This window comes from Centrocercus urophasianus, unplaced genomic scaffold (assembly GCF_019232065.1).
Source record: "Centrocercus urophasianus isolate 14NV4802_14NV808 unplaced genomic scaffold, USGS_Curo_1.0 seq_11, whole genome shotgun sequence".
Lineage (NCBI taxonomy): Eukaryota > Metazoa > Chordata > Aves > Galliformes > Phasianidae > Centrocercus > Centrocercus urophasianus.
Window position 1 is genome coordinate 69,732,579 of NW_024884253.1, and position 20,375 is coordinate 69,752,953.

General features: G+C 37.7%; 1 protein-coding gene across 3 annotated transcripts in view; it reads left to right on the forward strand.

Annotated features, from left to right (window-relative positions):
• The window catches only part of TRIO (trio Rho guanine nucleotide exchange factor), a 224,023-nt gene that overhangs the window by 62,728 nt on the left and 140,920 nt on the right, over window positions 1-20,375 (forward strand). For all 3 annotated transcript variants that reach the window (XM_042808742.1, XM_042808744.1, XM_042808745.1), the window contains exons 3-7: window positions 907-1,021; window positions 4,125-4,317; window positions 4,957-5,469; window positions 8,036-8,158; window positions 18,980-19,171. In XM_042808742.1, the coding sequence (XP_042664676.1) occupies window positions 907-1,021; window positions 4,125-4,317; window positions 4,957-5,469; window positions 8,036-8,158; window positions 18,980-19,171 (1,136 nt within the window). The remainder of the gene's footprint in view (window positions 1-906; window positions 1,022-4,124; window positions 4,318-4,956; window positions 5,470-8,035; window positions 8,159-18,979; window positions 19,172-20,375) is intronic.

A 20,375-nucleotide genomic window follows, 5' to 3' on the forward strand; every position in this document is an offset into this window, starting at 1 on the left:
TATTTATGGTGTTCCTCTGTGTTTCTTTGGGACAGGAGAAAACAGTCCACACACATCTGTGCTTGAGAATGTATATGTGAAATTTAGTTTGTAGGGATGGGTTTGTGCTGTTGTATGAATGTCACAGAGAGGGGCTACTGACTTACATTGTAACAGTGAGCAATAGTAACATTTTGTTTTCACATGCAAGGCATTTGACGCAAAATTGCATTTTCATTTTGACTACAGTAGATGTGTACAGTGTAACAAATAAGATGGATACATTTCTCTCAAAGTCAGATTTTCTGGCTTCTTATGTTGAATGGACTTAGAATTTCCATGTTTTACATTGCTAACAAAATAAAAAACTATTAAATAACAATTCAGAATCTTCACATCAGAATAGGGTAAAAATACAAACAAAATGCTTCAGTAGTACCCATACACTCATCTAGTATATTATATACCTAGTTAGGTGTTCTAGTTAGTTTAGTTCTAGTTAGAGAAATTAACATTGAGTGTTCTTGAACTGTTTGCAGACTTTACAATTAAATTTAATCTGTATAACTGCTGATTCAAAAGTTAAATATATAATAAAGCGTCATTGCTAGAGATATCTGACTGCCCATCAAACTTAAATGCTTCTGTAATATGTGCGCGTAATACTGTAGTTATTCTTTGTTTCAAATTTTTTTATTTATTTTTGACAGATACTTCCTCATTGTAGGAATTGGGAGAGTTTGCTCACTGATATTCCCAACATGGAATCTAATTGACCATGTTGGCATTTAACATGAAATCTTTTTAAAGCGGGTATGCATTCAGTCGCATTAGTAGGAATTAGGTTTTCTAAAAGCATTATGAATACTATATTTGCAAACCAGAATGATGTTATACTGGGTTTTTTTAATGTGTTTTGTTTTTCAGGTGGCAGAGATAAGCGTGGAGGCCCCATTCTAACGTTTCCAGCACGTAGTAATCATGATAGAATACGGCAAGAAGACCTTAGGAGACTAATTTCATACCTAGCTTGTATTCCAAGGTAAGTGCTGGTCACTTGATAGACTCTGAGGCTCTGCAGAAAAACAAATGTAATGTACTTCAGTACACTCACAAGCTAGAACATCTTGTGTGGACTGGGGTTATCACAATGCTTCTGTCTGTTATTCATGTCAGGTAAGTTATTGTATCCTAATACAACACAGGAATACCTAGGAGAAATATATGTAGAATTTCTTGTACAGGTCTCGGATAAAACTGCAGAGATGTCTTTGAAAGTATTGATGTTAGTGTATTATAAAAAAAATTAAGCAATTTATTACAGTGCATTATTTAAACAAATCACCAAATCCAGTGCTCGTATGTGTGTGTGTATGTACGTATCTATGCATTCACTCATTGTTCAGTGTATTCTTCATTATATATACATTGTTCAGATAGAGCTTTGTTCTGTGTGGTACAACTCGGGAGAAACGTGAGCCTACGACCCTGATTTTATGTTTATCTCAGATTCCGCCAGCATCCGGAACAGAGTGAAGCAATGAAGCAACTCTGAATATGCTTGAATATGTTTGCATGTGACCTAGCAGTTGTTATTATAGACAGAAAAAAATCCCTAGTGCAGCATACCTCAATACAATTTCTTATATAATAATAAAATTTCCTGTATAATAAAATAATATTCCTGTGAGTTGCTAATTTGTAGTCATTTTTCTTTGCATCAGATGTCAGTTGTCAGATAAGTACTGTCATTAAGCAACACCCCAAAAAGAAACATTCTAAAAGTCTAGTTAAATGTGGCTGTGGCCTTCCTAAGAAGTAATTTTTGGTATTTCAATTATTCTGGCTTTTATTTCACTTTGAAATGCAGAGGTGGTTTTTTGTTTGTTTGTTTGTTTTTTAATCAAGAGATCTGGAGAGATATAGGAAGGAAAAGAGGAAGAAGTTTTGAGATTTTAACCTCTGAAATCACTGGACTTCACATTTGAATGTTTGATGTATATTCTGACACTCTAGATCTTCATGTTACTAGAGAAGTTGGTAGACAAATATGCATCAAAATAGGCCCCAGAGAGTTGTCTTGAGATAATCTAGCAAAATACAGCTGCGTTCTCACGCATGGTATGTGCTAACTTAGCAGCAAAATAGATTTAAAGTAGAAGCTTGGTTCAGGATTTTATATCTCTGCAAGCATGGAAGAGATTTGATAATGAAAACAGCTTTATTAAAAGTTTGATTTATTTTCATACAAGTCTTACAACTCCTTAACTGAGAAGTCATAATTGGTGCAAATAGCCCCACGGTTTGTCAATTAATTACTGCAGTAATTACTGTAGAGTTAATGTACATAGTTGAAAGTTTTTGGCAACAGATCAAAACACCTAGGGTGGTATTCCATCTTAAATTTACATTAATTTAAAATTTATCTGATTTTTAAGTGTTGCTAAATTTAAGTCATCTGCTCTGACTGGACAAAGTATTAGTGTAGGTCAGATTTACCAAAGAGAGAATTTTGTCTGACCAAGACCTGCAGAAACAATTTTTGTGATCCCTAGCTGAAATAAATTCATCTTTTGTGAGATGACAAGGGCTATGTGATTGAAACTGGGGGGCCCATCTGCATCACGTGGTGAGGGGCTGCTTTCTACAGTCTTGTAGATGACTAGGTGCATGCCTCATGAATCAGTGGCAAGCACTCTTCCTCGTGAATGGATAGTTTGTGTGGTAGGAAAGGGATGGGCTGAGCAGCACTCACAAATAATGTGAAGGCTTTGTGTAGGTGGGTGTGTCTTAACTACAAAACAGTATTTGTATTTGTCCTTTTAATTTTGTGATACTTTTGAAAAATATATAGAGTGTGGTCAGAAAAATGTGAAGTTGTAATCTCCGTGTATTCTTCAGTTATCAGTGCTATTTTTGGGCAGCTGGGAGAGCCAACAGTTGTCTTGGTAAAATCCTTTATAAGCTGTTTTTTTAAAGCCAACATTAAAACAACTCCTCTTCTAAGGAAGTTATATTGCTACTCCTTTCAGCAGCACTTCAGCTCTCTAGCATCAGTCATTCATCTATCTCATAGTGTGACCAGTGAGACTGAATAAAGCATGCCAGTGAAGTGTCCTTACTTCCTGGATACTCTAAAAGTCTCACCACACAAATTCCAGGATTGCCTTTATGTTAGTCACATCCCTGCAAGTGACTCATGTACTCACACAGTGGACATGTGGTGCCTTTTGATAGTCTGTTGGTTATGGCTCGATTTTGAAATTCTCCTTTCATTTTAACCTGTCTCTGTAGTATGTATATCCTGGAACAAAATCAAAATTTCTGGTGTTGATGGTGATTCTTGCTGTTGATCAGCAGTACAAAGTGTACTATGTGCACAAAAGAAACAAAATCTGCTGTTCTCAGAGGAGTTGCCAGGAAATTTGAGTATAAGGTCTGCCAACTTTTGGACAGCAAAAATGAGCTCAAATTGTGTAGAAAGAAGTTGATGTGGTCTTCTTCACAATGACAAAATACATTTTTATCCATTATATATCCAGAAATTGATCTTGTTACAGAAGTGATCGTCAATAAGGGTTTTCATCTGCATTCTAACAATTTTTAACTCTCAGATAATCTGAGATATCTGAAACGGTTTACGAAACATTGCAGAAGTGGTAGGTAAGAACAGCTTACCAATCTGTCTTTTAGAGGTTCCCCTCAATGATTAGGAAAACACAAACGTTGCTATCTGTAAAGTGTGTGTTCTACAGAGTCATTTATAAATGAATTACATGTTGGTGCTTCTGTAAATGGTGACTTCAGTATATGTGTTGGGTAAAAGAGACACAAGACTGGAAGAAGAATCGTGCATATATAAACAAGTAAAATGAAAGAGGAGGTAAAGGCAGATCGTCAAATCAGCAACAAGTTTAAAATATCTCCCAGCAGGAGTTTGGCAGTGAAGTGACAACCGGCTTCCAGAGAAGTTCTGCATTGCCTTGATGAGAGTTGCTGTACGCATGAGGTAGTCAACAGCGAGGCCCTAGGGGTGTGATTGTTCATTAGGTTAGCACACTTTAATTAGGGAGTGTGTTGCTGTGAAAGTGCTGTCTGTGTTTGAATTTGTAACGCTTGATAACCTTTTCTTCTTTCTTCTGCAGTGAGGAAGTATGTAAAAGAGGATTCACTGTCATTGTAGATATGCGTGGGTCAAAGTGGGACTCTATAAAGCCTCTGCTGAAGATTTTACAGGAATCCTTCCCATGTTGTATTCATGTTGCACTGATAATCAAGCCAGACAATTTCTGGCAGAAACAGAGGACTAACTTTGGCAGCTCTAAGTTCGAGTTTGAGGTAATTTCCCCTATGCTATATGGATTTATATTTATTTCACGATTTAAGTGTACTCACTACATTGTGATTGACATCACAAGATTGACATCTTGAGCATTCTCAGGTAAATAATGTGGATGAGAAGAGAGGTAGATGAGGCCAATTGTTCCAGAGGGAATATAGTTTCTTTAACATACTTAAACTAGATGTGCACATCATCATATGTACTTTCTCTGAGTATGAAAAAGATGGACTTTGAGTTTTATCCCAAAAGTAAATCATTAGGTTTCATCTATATTTTGTCTGCATTATAGTAATTGTTCTATTATGTATAGAAGAAACCCAAATAAATAAATCTTGCCATTATCCTGCTGCTGGTGTACAATATGCAAGTCAGAAGTCAATCAGAATAGTAGTCAGAAGGGTGGTTTCTTCAATGTGGTGAGATAAAGAAACAACATTTCTCTGACTGGGGGGTAATACAACAAGACAAGAGGCTGATCAGAATTGAAGTTGGAGAAGAAGTCTATAAAAGAAGTCACGTGGACTTCATAAGTAAAACGATCTACTTATAAACAGAGAGAACCAAGCATTTGAAAGATAAATTCAAATTTATTTCAGTAACAGCATTTTTTAATTTTCATCTTTATTTTCTTTTAGACAAATATGGTGTCTCTGGAAGGCCTTACCAAAGTAGTTGATCCTTCTCAGCTAACCCCAGAATTTGATGGCTGTTTGGAGTACAACCATGAGGAGTGGATAGAAATCAGAGTTGCCTTTGAGGACTACATTAGCAATGCAACCCATATGCTGTCCAGACTGGAGGAACTGCAAGATATATTGTCAAAAAAGGAAATGCCTCAGGACTTGGAAGGTGCTCGCAATATGATCGAGGAACATTCACAATTAAAAAAGAAAGTCATTAAGGCCCCCATTGAGGACCTTGATGTGGAAGGACAAAAGTTGCTCCAGCGAATACAGAGCAGCGATAGCTTTCCCAAAAAGAACTCTGGGTCAGGGAATGCAGACTTACAGAATCTTTTACCCAAAGTATCCACCATGCTGGACAGGCTGCACTCAACACGGCAGCATCTGCATCAGATGTGGCATGTGCGGAAATTGAAATTGGACCAATGTTTTCAGCTCAGGCTGTTTGAGCAGGATGCTGAAAAGGTAAGAGTTTGGGGAGGAAAAGACAAGTGGGCACTGTCATTAAAAGGAACAGTGATAGACTGACTTAAGTAACAAGGATAATTACAAGTATTAATTTTTGTCTTTACAGTTATGCACTAGTCCTTTAGTAGGAAATGAGGTGGGATTTCTTTTATTGATAGTGAATCTTAGTCTCCTAAAGTAGAGAGGATGGAGTAGTAATTCTAAGCTGTAAAGAACACAGGTAACTTTTAACTGAAGGTAAATTTAAGTGGTGATTTTAAAGATTTTGCTTTGGTACATTTTTGCTTCAGACAGATGCTTTTGCAGGTATCGAATAAAGATGAATGCTTCATACTTTATAAATGCAGATGATTAAGGATTACATCAGTCTCTTTTTGAGTGACCCTTGGGATTTGAATGACAGACAGTCAACAAAGTCTTATGAGGCTGACATGGGAAACTGCTTCATTGATGCCAGATTTAAGGTCCCAAGCTAAAAGCTGATGTATCTTTTTTTGACAGCACTTATGTCATTAACAAAGGACTGACTGACTGATTTCAGAGTGTTTTGGGTTAACCAGTCCTATTGAATAATAAAGCCCTTGATTGTCATGGAATTTGAAGAGCCACTATAGCAGGCAGTGCACTGCTAGATGAGATCAAATAAGATCCGTTTTCATAAGGAATTGTTTTGTAATCACTCATTAACTTGCTACTGTGGAACAAATAGCTTTGAGGAAAGATGGGGAGGTTTTCTGTGGGAGAAGAAATAGTAGACTATATAGTCAAGTGGTAAATATGGTCTTTATCAGATTTCTTAAAATATTTGTCATAAGAATGCCTGAGCTGGGTGAGATCAAAGGTCTCTGTTAAACTAGTGTTCTGCTGTCCAGTTGTGGTCATTAGCAAATGCCCCGGGAAGAATAAACACAGAGCAAGCAGATACAGTACTTCTGCCTCTGTCTTCCTTTGTTTTCTTCCCCTGTACTTTCCTGTTCCCTGATCATTTCTGCTCAGGGACTTTCATAACAGGACTTCAAATGTTTTCTACTGTGTTTAAAAAAGAAACTTTTGAACCATATAAAGCAAGTGTTTACTGAATGGATGTAGCTGAAAATAGTAGGGGCGTGTGTAAGGACTGATGAAAAAATCCAGTCAAGTAAATTTAGAGTCACAAAGTTAGAAAAGAATAAGCCAGTGCTGTAGCATTGTTCATTTAGGACTCAAGTACTTTTTAGCAACTGTTCAGTGATTTATTTATGGCACTAACAAAATATATTTTGATGATGCTCAAATGGTTTTGAAATAAATGCTCTACATTTACTCATCTAAAAATTGCATACGTAACTTGGGCTTTAAGAAGCTCCCCATCATATACTGGAGCCTGGGAATTGATCTCCGTCCTTCCATATGATTATATAAGCTCGTATCTGTATTTTCTAGATTCCTGATTCAAAGAATAGTTCTATATTAGATTCATGCATTCATCTTTCAAAATAGAGGGGAATGTTAGGCACCTCAAAAGGAAGTTGACAACAGCTAGAGTGCTTGGGACTTCATTCCCACATCAACCAATAGAGTAGGATTCAAAAGATGGTTTCTGTGGTATCCTAGCCCACTTCTTGGTTAAGGCTCATGTCTCAACGTACTCATACCTTTTGATAATTGATAATATTACTGTGCACACTGGTCTGAGTACTTTAACAGATGTTTAAATGAGTACTTAGTACTCATTGCTGCCATTTCTTTTAGAACAATCTTTTTCAGCTAATGCAGAGAGTAGGTAGGGAGGTCTTATGAGCTGAAGTATAGTAAGGCTTTCAAGACTTGCATGTGTAAAACCTCACCTTTTACTGTGCTGCTTGGACTGTGAAAACTTTGTCTTTCAGTGCCACCCTAACCTGTGAACTTCCAGTGGTGGCCATTGCTAGATAAGATCTTTTCTAAATTTTGTTTGAATATTAAAAGGCTTTTCACATAGACATATTTCAAGTTTATTAGTAGATTTTTTTTCTGGAAGAAACTTAACCTGTAACACTGCTCAAGTTTTTGGTTTTTTTTTTTTTTTTTTTGTATTTTTCTATGCAGTACAAAATTTATTCTCCAATCTGTCATAAAGTTATGAACTAAAAATATCAAACTTGCTAAAGGACTTGATCAGCAGGAACAAATTTATAACTGATTTCCATGAGTTGCCATTTTCATTCTAAATTACTAAACTGCTGACGTAATTAAATGCTGACACTAAAGACCTGAATAAGCTTAGCAACACAGGGCTGTGCTCCAAGAGTCTTTGTTTACTATGACTTCCTACTAATGAAATTGATTTTATTGTAGTTTGCGATAAACACTTAAATGAAAGGTTCAGCAGCCTCAGCTGTTGGTCCAAGAAGTCAAATTTCAGCATTCATTTGTTTAAAGTATACAGTAACTTACAGGAGAAAGAGTATCGGTATGAATTTTAATGGCCTTAGATTCTTTCTGTTGTCTTTGTTCACAGATTTCTCACGTTACTTGCATATAATTTAATTTGTTCCGTAACAAATGAGTTATTTTTTTTTTTTTCTGTAATATTTTCTTGTAGATGTTTGACTGGATCACACACAACAAAGGTCTGTTTCTGAACAGCTACACAGAAATAGGAACCAGTCATCCCCACGCTATGGAACTTCAGACACAGCACAATCACTTTGCCATGAACTGTATGGTAAGAACAGGCCTTACTTGACAGCACTGACACATGTATTTGCTCTTTGTAGAAGCAGAACTCAGAAATCATACACACAAGTCATCTCTTTTGTTACAACCAGTTCAAAGCTGCATTTGAGCAGTGAAATCATATGATACAAGAAGAAAATAAAGGATAGCTAAGTACAGAGGTACTGTGATCGAGCAATTAAATTGTTTGGACCACTGGCAATATTTGGTGCAACCTTGGAATTTCTGAAGTATGTGAATCCAAACTTAGAGAACCTGAGATATGTGCTTGAGTATGGTGTTACATCTCTGGGAATTGTATGTAATATGATTTATGAACAAACAAACAGAAAGTACCACCACCACCAAAAAAAAAAGTTCTCAGTCTTAGGTACAAGAAGTTCTGAGAAGTGATCAACAACTGACCCCAGTGTAATACTTTTCCTTTTTGATTGGAACACACACTTCTCATTTCTGATGTAGTGGAATGGAGCTAGAACAAACATTTTTCTTGTCAAATATGATCTTGAGATGAGTCATCGTTACGTTACAATTAAGAATTAAATTTGTAATTGGCTGTGAGTGAAAGCTGCTTATTATCAGTTTTATGAATGCCCTGTTTGGAAATGGGGACTAAATTCTCAAGTGTACTTTGGTACTTTTTCACAAGCAGGGCGGGAGGTGTGTAAGTAACTTTGGGAGTCTGGGCCTAAATCCAGTTCCTGGCTTTCAGGGACTGGAAGAAGAACACTACCACGCTTGTTAGAAATTAACATCTTTGGCAGTTTAAGGATGGGAATTGAATTAAAGTACTGTCGAAACAATCAACTCTTGCAAGAGGGTGTTTTTGTAGGACAGGACTAGTAAGTGTGGAAAGAAAGCATGGCAAAGTACACCAGGTAATTTGTCTTGCTGAAATTATAGAAGGGATAGTAAGGCAACTCTTGTGTCTGGAATTGCCAGATGGGAGTGGAGGAGTACATTTTCTTCTGCAACTCAAATATGTTTGTGAAAGTTAAAAAAAAAAAAAAAAATCACTGAAATTTTGAAAAGAATAAAGCAAACATTGTGGAACATCGTAATGAAGTTATGTAATGTAATATCATAGATGGAGGTGACTTTGACCTTTTGGTCTAGAAGGTGCAGGTCCTCTCAGTGGGCACAGAGAATTACTCCTTCATGGAGCAACAGATGCTTGTTGCACATAGCTCTGCACATGAAGTACAGCAGAAGTAAATTCAGTGAGGGACCAAAGGTGTCACTGACATGAGATAACTTTTGGAACTTTTTAATTTTTGGATAGCTTCCCATGTTGTTCTTGGTCTTGTACTCTAAAGGTTAAAGTTACTCAGTCTGTCCAACTGTTAATTACTGTTGACCCTTCAAAACTCAGAGGCTTTTTTTCTTCTCCTTTACTTTATTTATTTATTTTTTTTTAATTCCTGCCAGGAAACACTTCAGCAGTGGATGTAGCATAATCCCTCCCACTCTTTGCCTTTTTATGCTGCTCTCTGTTTTGCCTGTAATCAAGCATGTTAGCTACACAGGAGTTTTTCTTACTTTGCCCAGTGATTTCTTGCAGCATGTGATGAACAGCTTAATTCTGGGGCAAATAAAACAACTCAAAAACTACAGGAGGCAAAAAAAAAAAAAAAAGAAAAGAAAAAAAAAAAGCGGTGCTTTTTTCAATGCATTTTTGTAGTGTAGCTTCTATGAAATGCTCCTTTCCCATAGAATGGAAAAATTATGAGTCTGGTTTTGATTTGACCAGCTTTCAGGTGTTCTGAGTTCTATTTGGTTAAACGACAAAAACTGTTCATGTATAGTAGTGGGGATAAACAATACTGAATGCACCAAGAAAAAACAAGGAAAACTGATTGAAATTCAGTAAGCCTTATTTTTTATTTGTTTATTACTGGAAAAAATGTCAGGCAATTTTAACCCCTCCAAGTGTGTTCAGCTTCTCCCTGACCAAGCGCTTACCAAGTTGTTGTTTTTTTCAGAGTTGATTTAAGATTTCTTACATGAATATTGTACCGCCAGAGATGGTATTTAACTTTTAACCCATCTACAGAAATGTAAATTTATTCAGTTGTGTGGCGTAGAGGAAAGAGGTATGACAACTAAGTATCATAACACATCCAGGAAATTTTGAAGGCTTTTCCTTGTGACCCTAATTGGACCCTAATAGGTCTTGCTTTTCAGGCAATGTCTTTAGGCTCACTTTAGGCAGCGGAGGTCTGCTCAAAGGATAAATGCTGCCCAAGCAGCTAAATACAACCTCTTGCACTTAGTCATAGCTTAACCCTGATAACTGATGTTGCAGCTGCTTTTCTTAACGCGCTGTGATTGCCACAGGGCACATGGTCCCTTCACAGCAGGTGCTACCCTTCATCAATAGCTGGCCCTCCTATCTTCCCTTCCTCCCCGAGTGGAAGCTTGGCTTTCCAGAGGGCACAGGAGGGCAGGTTCTGCAGCTGCTTCTACTGAGCTTGGGTGAGATGCCAAAAATTTAATCTGATCATCCAGTTCGAAATGAACCACCTGGTTGTAAGCCATCGTGAAAACTACTTAGTTCCTGTCATCAACAAGAGTTTGTTACATCAAGGGCAAAGAGGATTTACTGAATATTTCCTTTTTCCTTATAATGGCTTTCTGCCATTTTTAGAATCAGTACTACAGCAGAAAGTGGTTGAAAGTATAAGCCAAATATGGTAAAACAAAAAGGTGAAGAATACACTGGGGCAGGAAATAGAACTGCACTTTCAGCAGCAGGCATCTTATGTATTAAGTATGTGATAGACTGACTGATGTGGTTGCCCTTCAAGGTACTAAAAGTAAGTTTATAGAAGTCTTAAGCTTAATACATAGTCTGATTCTCACTGAGACTGTCCTAGAGAAAATCTGGATAGATAGAGTGATATACTTCAAAGGTGAAAATGTGCTTTGTTACTGTTTGTTAACACACATATGTTGGTGTGGCTAGGAATGCTCTCTGAAATGTTCACGTGTTTAATATGGTCTGCCATTACTGAAATCAAGCACTGATTAGTGGCAAGACCATTTCTTTACAGGGCAAGTAATCCTCATCTTCTCTGGCTGTGGGGAAGAACAGTATCTCAGAGATTCTTTCCTGTAAAGATGAGAGTGGTTTTTTACTGTCATTTAAAAGGCCTGTTCTCAGCTACAAAAAACTGTTGTTGTCAAGTCCTGAGATTTATGAGAGCTAAGCAATACTCTGTTTTAGCTTCACGTTCCTCTTTGGATGACTAAACGAATGCTTCACTTCTCAAAACAAGTTTTTAGACCTTTTAAGGTAAAAACTTGCAAATAAGGCATCACAGGAGTTGTAAATATAATATATATACATGTATATATATAGTTTTTAAACTGCAAAAATTAAGAAGCTGTGATTGTACCATTAGTCTTGCTTGGAAGAGTCAGAGGGGCTGATACTGTGTCTATCCGCTCTTTTTTTCCCCTGCTATTTTCCTCAAGTCCTCTGGGATTTAATGGAGACTAAAGCAGCCATGAAATATGTGTGAGGAGTAGAATGATGTTATCTATTTCAATATTTTCTTCAACTCTTCAAGAAAGCAAGATCAAATGGCCTTCCTTTCATTAAGCTCAACTATGCCCCTTACTATGTAGGTGAGAGTCAAAACGATTGGAAAGCAGTTTAGTGAAAAAAAAAAAAAAGCTTTCTATAGAGGAAGTTGACTGCCTACTGTTAAAGGGTGTGCTATGACTACTTCTCATTTCAGGATGCTGACTGAGGCCATCAGTAGAATCTGTGTTTGTTAGCTGTAGTCTGAAAAATCCTGTTACTGTATCAATTGTAAGCTTGTTTCTAAATTGATTCATACTGTTTGCCGAACAAGCTGTTGGCATATACTAGACAATTTTTTATCAAGATAGCAATTGATTTATTTCACTAAAAAAGAAGGAGCCAGAGATGAACATTGGTGGGAGTTTAAGGAACCTAAAATAGAAGTATGAACACAGTACTTGAATCTCACTGGGATTACAGAGTTAAAAGTTGCAGGGATGACGTACTTGGCTTGGCTTGCTCAAATCCAGCCACAGGGACTGGTACAAAGGAAAACATTAAGAAGGTCAGGTGAGGTAACATTGGCTTAGCTGACAGTTAGTGTGACTCTTTCTTCTACGTTGTACTGTGGACATTTTTCACTCTGGGTTCTTTTTGTATTTCAAATATGCAGATTTGTCATTTGAGATAGACTCAAGCTCAGTGTGAATTCTATATTCACCTAAAATGAGCTTTCTGAGACTTCAGGAAACAAGACCAAATCCATAAATTGTGAATTGTGCATTTCTCAGATCACCTTGAAATGCTGAAATGCAGACTTTACTCAGAATGGTAAATAGTGCAAGCTAGCTCTTCTGTCCTATTTTGTTTTCTTTCAAGTGACAGATTGCTCATGCAGGGCTTTCAGTAAAAATACATAGATAAAACTTTAGCAATAAAATCTATCACTTGTCCAACCAATCTAACATCCCTAATAGAAAAGGTTAAAGTTTCAAAATGGGAATGGGGCAGGAGAGCAGATATTATGTATTCAGTGACCTTTTTTCGTAGTTCTGAATAATTTTAATTCAAGCAAACATATTTTATATTTGTGGTGTTCTTGAAGTTCTCAATTATGGATATTGATCAGACTGGGAGGATATTTTGAGTTCACATCCATAAGGTATTCTTTCTGGTGTTAGAGTAGTTAATGCTTGGACAAAAGCTTCAAGGCCACCAACCTGAGAAGGGACTGAAAAGGCAAGCTGAGTTCAGACTATTTCCAGCTACTGAGAGGCACTCTGAAATCAACAAATAATAAGCTGTGTGTGCAAAATTTAAGGAAGAAATAAGTAAAAAAAATGTAAAAAGCAGTCAACTGGAGAGAAGTTAATGCAATAAGTAGTATGTTCATGTCATGTTCAACTCATGAACTGAAAAAACAGTTGTGTTACTGTAAGGGAGCTGTCCTTACTTCACCTTTGGTAATAGTTGTGGATGCTGAACCTAAGATTTGTAAAGAAATTCCTTTTTTTTTTTTTTTTTTTTTTTTAATAGGTCCTTCTAGGGAACTAGACTCAGTTTATGTCACCATTCCTAATGTCATGATGAGAAATGTTGAAGTGAAAATGTCACAACTGTAATGGCGGGATGAAGGCATGGGTATTTACAATGAGAAAATGAAAGTAAATGAAAAGGAAGGGAGGAAAATATGGTGGTGATGGTGTTGGACTAAAGAGTCTTGCACTAAGTTTTCCCAGGTCTACCATGAAGAGTGTAGGAGAGTGAGAAGGAAAATGTGAAGAAAGTTGAGTAGGGTAAAATTATATTTAACTCATTAAAGTACTGATAGCAGCAGTTATTTAGTTATTTTGAGAATCTGTGTAGTTGAAGTGTAGTTTTACTCCTTCATTAATTGTGTTTTGTACATTGCTGATTTTATTCCTGTTCAGGGGAAGAGACCAGGTGACATCTTTGGTGGTTCTGCAGCTCCCTTTACTGTTGCTGCAAGAGAGATAGTATAAGTGGGCTTGAAATCATTTAGATCATTAAAGCAGCTGTTACTTCATATATTAATACTATACCTTATTTGCCACTTTGGTGAAGTGGCAGAGAAATTGGAAATTCTATTGCTACAATACTGCTAAAATGTTTTCATCACAGGCAATTAGTTTATAACACTGCAATATATTATTAAAGGTGCTATTCAGTATCTTGTGGACCATGTCACTGAGGTGGCTGTTTTTAACATCAAATGCCAAATAATCTGTGAGTCAGAAAACTCCTGCTTGGAATTTTAGAGTAAACCTTTTGTAAACGGATGTGGGAAAATCAGGAAATAAAACAAAGCCTTCAGGGCATCTGCTGTATATTTTGTGTTAAGTATGATAAAAGTTCAGTCAAGCTGGCAGGTTGTTGCCTCCGTTTTCCCCTGTGTAGTCTCTTTGCAGGCACACACCAGGGAATGACACAGTGCACTGCTGCTTGTGTTAAGCTTCTAATCGTGTTGCCTTGCTAAGCTGAGCAATCTGTTTTGTTGTTGTTCTTGTTTCTATATGTACGCTCTCTGCAGGGAATAATTTTGCCATGAGGAACTTTCTGGGTGTTGTAATTTTTCAGCTTCTGGCTAGAGGATATTGTGTGAGAAAAAATTGTACAAAAAACAGTAATATATTTTCTGTACATGCTGCAGTGCAGTAAGTTGAGTTGTTACAACAGTTATGTGTAACACGATGTAAGAAACAAGTATTACTGCCTCATTTCAGCTTTTAAACAGCTGGAGCGTACCTAGAAACTGCATTTGCCTCATGCAGATTCATGTGATGCAAGTGAGGTGCCTAACAAATTATTTAATTATTATTACCTAATCACTGTTCTTTCTCTAACTAAAACTGGGATGTAAATCCATATAGTGAATAAGAATTCTATTCCTGGAACCAAGGAAATGAGCACCAGCTTGCTTGAAACAGTGCTGGCAAAAAATAAGCATTACACAAAATATACATTTGTCATTATAGCAACGACAGCGGAGCTGTTCGTCCCTTCAGAATAAGGAACAAAATTTGTTAATCAGTTAAACATGGTCTAATTGTAGTGAATTTGTGTTTGATATTCTGTATCTCCTTAACTAAATCTGTCTTTTTTGGCTCATTGCATTCTAAAATACTGAAATTTAAACTTTTAGTAGATGTATCAGGAGATAAGGGTTACGATAGTGGAAAAAATTAGTTGAGATTATTACAGGTCTTTTTGAGAAAAGAAACGTGGTATGAATGGCTGTCAGCACATTTATTCATATTCATACTACTGCAGTGGGCATTCCATGTTTGTGAAGCCAGACTGCCACGGGAAGCTGAATGCATTTTAAGCCCAGCTCAGTTTTGATTTGCTTAGCTACTGGTGCTCTATCCTTCATATCTAACCAACATTTCAGAATTTCAAAAATTCTTATATTATGGCATGTAGATGGTTCAGGTGGCAGTCTTTTTTATTTTTTTATTTCAGCACACGTATTTTCTTGCCACTGACCACATACTGGTTCTCCATATTCATTCAGCATTCTGGCATTTATGCTTTGTACACTTGAGTGTAAGCAGTCTCCGTTGTTTAAAAAATTGGTTTGAAATAACAAGTCAGTTCTCTTACAGTTGTTCAGATGTGCTTAAGAGGAAGGCATAGGCATGTGAGGTAACAAAAAAGAGAAGATATTATGCAGGAAAGAAAAATAGGCAACTTAGCACCATTGTGCTCAATTTAAGTAAAGCAACTGAGGTACGAGTTGTCAGGAAAGTTTTATGTCCTCCCTTGAGTTGATGCATGCATAACTAAGACAGATCTGTGCTAGTTACCACTCAGACGAGCCAGTGCTGTGAGGCCAGGGGGAGCTGCAGCACTCGCTTCAGCCAGCTTGTCAAAGGCCCTCTGCAGCAGCTCAGTGCTGCCAAGTAGTGGTTTCACCTGGGGGGGAGCTACATGGTGTTGGGTGCCCACATCCCAGTGTTCCCCCCAACTTCTCTTGCTGGTAGAATAGAGAGACTTTGGCACAACCTCCTTATCAAATCTATGTGCAGTAATAAAACAATACAGTTTTCTAGCAATTTCAGGTTTTGTTCTTCTGTCACTTGTTATAATTGTGGCCTTTAGCGGGGGCTGCTGCAAGTGATTCTTGCATGCATTGTTCTGTTTTTCTTGGCTCATTATGCTCTTTTCCTCAGCCCTTGACCAGGGGCAAGGCAGCGTTGCTGCTATTGCTGCTGACAGGTACCTGGGTACTCTGCAATCTTTCTTAGGTACTGGAATTTCAGAAAGTGCTGCACAAATAATGAAGGAGAAGACAGAAAGAAAATGCAGCTCCGCATTGAGGCTTCAAGGAGTGCCGGGGTCCCCTTCCCAGTACTGGAGAAGCCAGAGGTGGTTTCCTTGCCCAAAGGAAGCTTGCAGTTATTAAGGAGCTTTGTTGCCAAGTAAAGGGGCTGCAGGAGGTCAGCAGACTTGCACTGCATCAGAGATAATGAGAAAGAGATTGATTGTATCTTCTCTAGCTTGAAGATATGAAGCTACTAATTGTACTGAAGGGAGAGTCAGGCAGAGTCTGTGCCTGCCTGTTTGGGAAGTGAGGGTTCCCATGATGTTAAAGGTTGGATGATGATAATGGCTTCTGGCACAAGGAGTAAGGTTTCTGCTCCACCTCAAGATTCACAGCTGTAGAATAGGTTCACTGACCTCATAACTGTTGGGGAGCCAGAAGCTGTGTCAAATGAAGCATCTGTGTTCGCTGAGTGAGTATGAGCCACATAGGATCAGAAAAAGGAAACAGCAAGTGATAGTGGGAGACTCCCTTCTGAAGGGGACAGGTTTGCAGATGAGGTTATCTGACTCCTTGTCTATGGATGTTTGCTGCTTACTGGGGCTTACTTGGATTTGGGATATTAAAGAAACACTGCCAAAGTTTGTCCAGCCCTCAGGCTATTACCCTGCCATTCTTCCAAGTTGAGCATACCAGTGATACTGCTAAGATGATCTGGAAAGTATCAAACATCATTACTTGGCTCCAGGAGCTTTGGCCAAGATCCTGGGGAGGGGTAGGTGGTGTTCTCCTCAGACCTGCTGGTAAGAAGATGGGACTTAAGAAGAAGCAGACAGATCCTGCAGGTCAACAAATGATTACACAACTAGTATTTGCACCAGGGTATTTGCTTCTGTACCCACTGGAACATTTACTGGGTCTTCAGAATGTGGAAGATGCTTCCCTTTCATTGGACTTCATCCTCATGGGAGACCTGGTCTACCTGAATACCACCTAGAGGGTGAGCACTGCAGTGCACAAGTAATTCAGGAGGCTTCTGGCATAGTTGATTGAGGAGGTAATGGAGGAAGTTGTCTGCTGGACATGATTCCCACAAACAAGGAAGAACTGGCTGGGAATATGAAGGTCAGAGACTGTACTCATTCCAGTAACTATGAGATGATGGAGCTCACTTGATAATCTTGATAAGTGGGAGGAAGGCACGAAGTAGGATCTCAACCCTCACTTGAGGGGGAGTAGACTTGTCCGTTTTCACAGTATGATTGGAAGAAGCCTTTAGGATGCAGTCCTGGAGAGAAGAGAGTTCCAGGAGAGCTGATTAATTTTCAAGTATCAACTCTGTGATTGAGTTATATCCATCACACTGAGCATAAAGTCAAGCGAAGGCAGCAGGAGGCTTGTGCAGGAGTTCCTGATAAGAATGGAAGTGCACGGGAAATAGCGGAAGAATCTAGGAATAGAAAGATGCTGATTGTGCAGAAATGAGGTTTGGCAAGTCAAAGATCCCTTGTTAAGGAATGAGAAGATCAACAAGAAAAGTTTCTACAGCTGTATCAGCAGAAAAAGGAAGACTAGGGAAAGAGTAGGCCTGCTACTGAAGGTGATCCTCTGTTTAGCATTGTCGAGTTCTGGGCTCTGCAGTGCTAGAAGGTCATGAACTTGATGAAGCACATGCTGCAAACGGCAACAGAGATGATGAAAGGTTTGAAGCATCTGTTGTGCAAGAATGCTGGGATTGGCTTCCTTAGATAAGAGAATGCTCAGAAGGAAGTATATATTAAAAATACATTAAAAAATATAAAAGATACCTGATGGGAGAGAGTAAAGGAAACAGTACCAGATTTTGTGGTATGGTAGCAAGTAACAGAACAAGAAATAATGAGAACAAGCTGAAATACAATAAATTTCCTTTAAACATAAAAAAAAAAAAAAAAGTAAAAATAAAAAATATTGTATAAATATTTACTCTGGGAATATTAAATACTGGAACATGTTGCCCAGAGACTGTGTTGTTTCCATCCTTGGAGAATTTCAAAACCCCATTGGATGTGGTCCAAAGCAACCTACTCTGATTCAACCCTGTTTTGAGCAGGGAGCTCAACTAGATGATCTCTAGAGCAGATCCCCAGCTTCAGCAATCCTGTGATTCTGAGTACTTTATTCCAGCAATCAGAGTGTCAGCCAGGTTAGAAGAAATCTCAACCCAGAACTGTGTACATTTAGCTCTGGAAGAGCTACTCACATTTTTTGGTAGTGAAATTATTCTTGTTTCTGGCTTTGAAGAAATCAGAAACACTTGTTTGTTCATACAGAATCAAGAGCAGCTTTTAGATGCTTTAGGCCAAAATACGTATGTGAGTTAAATGGAAAGAAAACTGCAGTGACTGAGAGCCATCATTATGTAGTTTCAGTATACTAGAGAATCTTTACTGGTCCCTGACTTTTTTTTTTGTCTAGCTTTTAGTGTTCGGCTTTGAGCAAATACAATGGTATATATATACAATATAAATGCAATCTAAACTATTGAACACCTTAGAACAGAGTTCTGTATTTTGTTACTTAAAAAGTAGAAATGTTTTCAGAAGTTGAAGTAAAAATTTGTAGAGCAGTATTTCACTTCTTCATATGATGGGGCAATTAAATGCCTACTAATTATACTTTTATTTCTTTTACTGTCTGTGCTATGCGTCTTTTTGGCCTGAACTTCTATGATCAGCTCTTCCTCTTTATTGTAATAATGGGTTCGTAGCATGGCTTTGTTTAAACTGATCATTGAGCTCTCTTGTTGTTTCAGGTTGTCCTTGTCCATTGCCAATAATACCAACAGGCTGCTACATTATAATGCCTAGATTTCAAAGTCAGGCATGCACAAATATGTCACACAAAACCAGTCTACTAAGCATAGCTGTCATAAAGAATGCTTTTTATAAAAGTATAGCTGTACACTTAAGTGATCTACAAACTTCAGTTAATCTTTCCCTTCTTCTTCTCCACAGAATGTGTATGTAAACATAAACCGCATCATGTCAGTAGCAAATCGTCTGGTTGAGTCTGGCCATTACGCTTCACAGCAAATAAAACAGATTGCTAGTCAATTGGAGCAAGAATGGAAAGCATTTGCTGCAGCCTTGGATGAACGTAGCACGTTACTGGATATGTCCTCCATCTTCCATCAGAAAGCTGAACAGGTTAGTGAATGCGGAGGGAGTCAAAAGAAGTTTCTATGTTTGAATGGTGAATTGTGCTGTTGTGCTTAGTCCAAATTGAAAGTAAACAGAGTGATTAAAAAGCAAGAATGCCAGAGCATTAATTTTTGCCTATTTCAGCTGATGTTTAGATGAAAATTTGTTCTCTATAAGACAGCTTACTGCCTTTATATTCTCCCCATACTGTCTTGCCCATACCAGTGCAAGACCGATCTTAGCCAAATTACATATATGAATTAAAACAGCAGAGACATAAAAGCTAAGCTGTATGAAGCTTTTGAGTTGAAAGACAGAAAGATAAGCATTTAGCTTTAAATAGAATTAATATAATGCCTTTTCTACATCCAGAAATCATTCACTGGTACTATTGGCCCTACCCCTCCACCTTGTTGAGAGAAGTATTCACAAATCAGTCTTTGAGTTATCAAGGAATTTAACTCAACTTTAATTTAACTCGTAGTGATTGCTTATAGAAAACTATCTGAACTGGTCTGAAAGTTAAGAAGGTAATTAACTGTCTTCTGAATCTGAAATGGTGGTGGGAAATGTTTACTTAGTATTGTGTAAGAGATTTCTCCTAAGTTAAATAAAAAATTTAGCTGTAGGCCTATACCAATTATTTTAATTAAGTCATTATCTGTGTGCAACTGCAAGAGAGGAGGTATATGTAGGAGAAATAGGAATAAATATCCCCAAGTTAATAGTCTTGATGGTGAAAGCACGTTCTTCCCCTCAAGGGGATTCAGCTCCGAAGGAGTGTCTGCTGTTGAGTCATCCATTGATATTATAGACTGTCTGCTGTGCACATCTCTGGTGAATTTGGAGAGCAGAGGTTCTTGGATGGATATGGCTGACTGAAGCTCTGGTATGCTGCACAGCTGCCGTAAATAATTTTCTTTCCATTTGCCATCCTAAGTTGGCTCTAAGAAAAAGTGGCATGTCTGATATAACTGTAGGAAAATTGAACAGATCAGTTGGGCGCTGATAACAACAGAAAAGAAGAGACAGCACACCTTAAGAATTTTTTTTTTTCTCTATTTTCTACTATACAGAAATTCTATATAATTTTCCACAGATTAGAAAAATGAACATAAGAAGGTGCAAGTACACAGTGCCTCTGAGTAGTGATGACACTGTTTAATCTTAGAAAGCTTAGAAAGGTAAATTACATGAACTAGTGTCACTA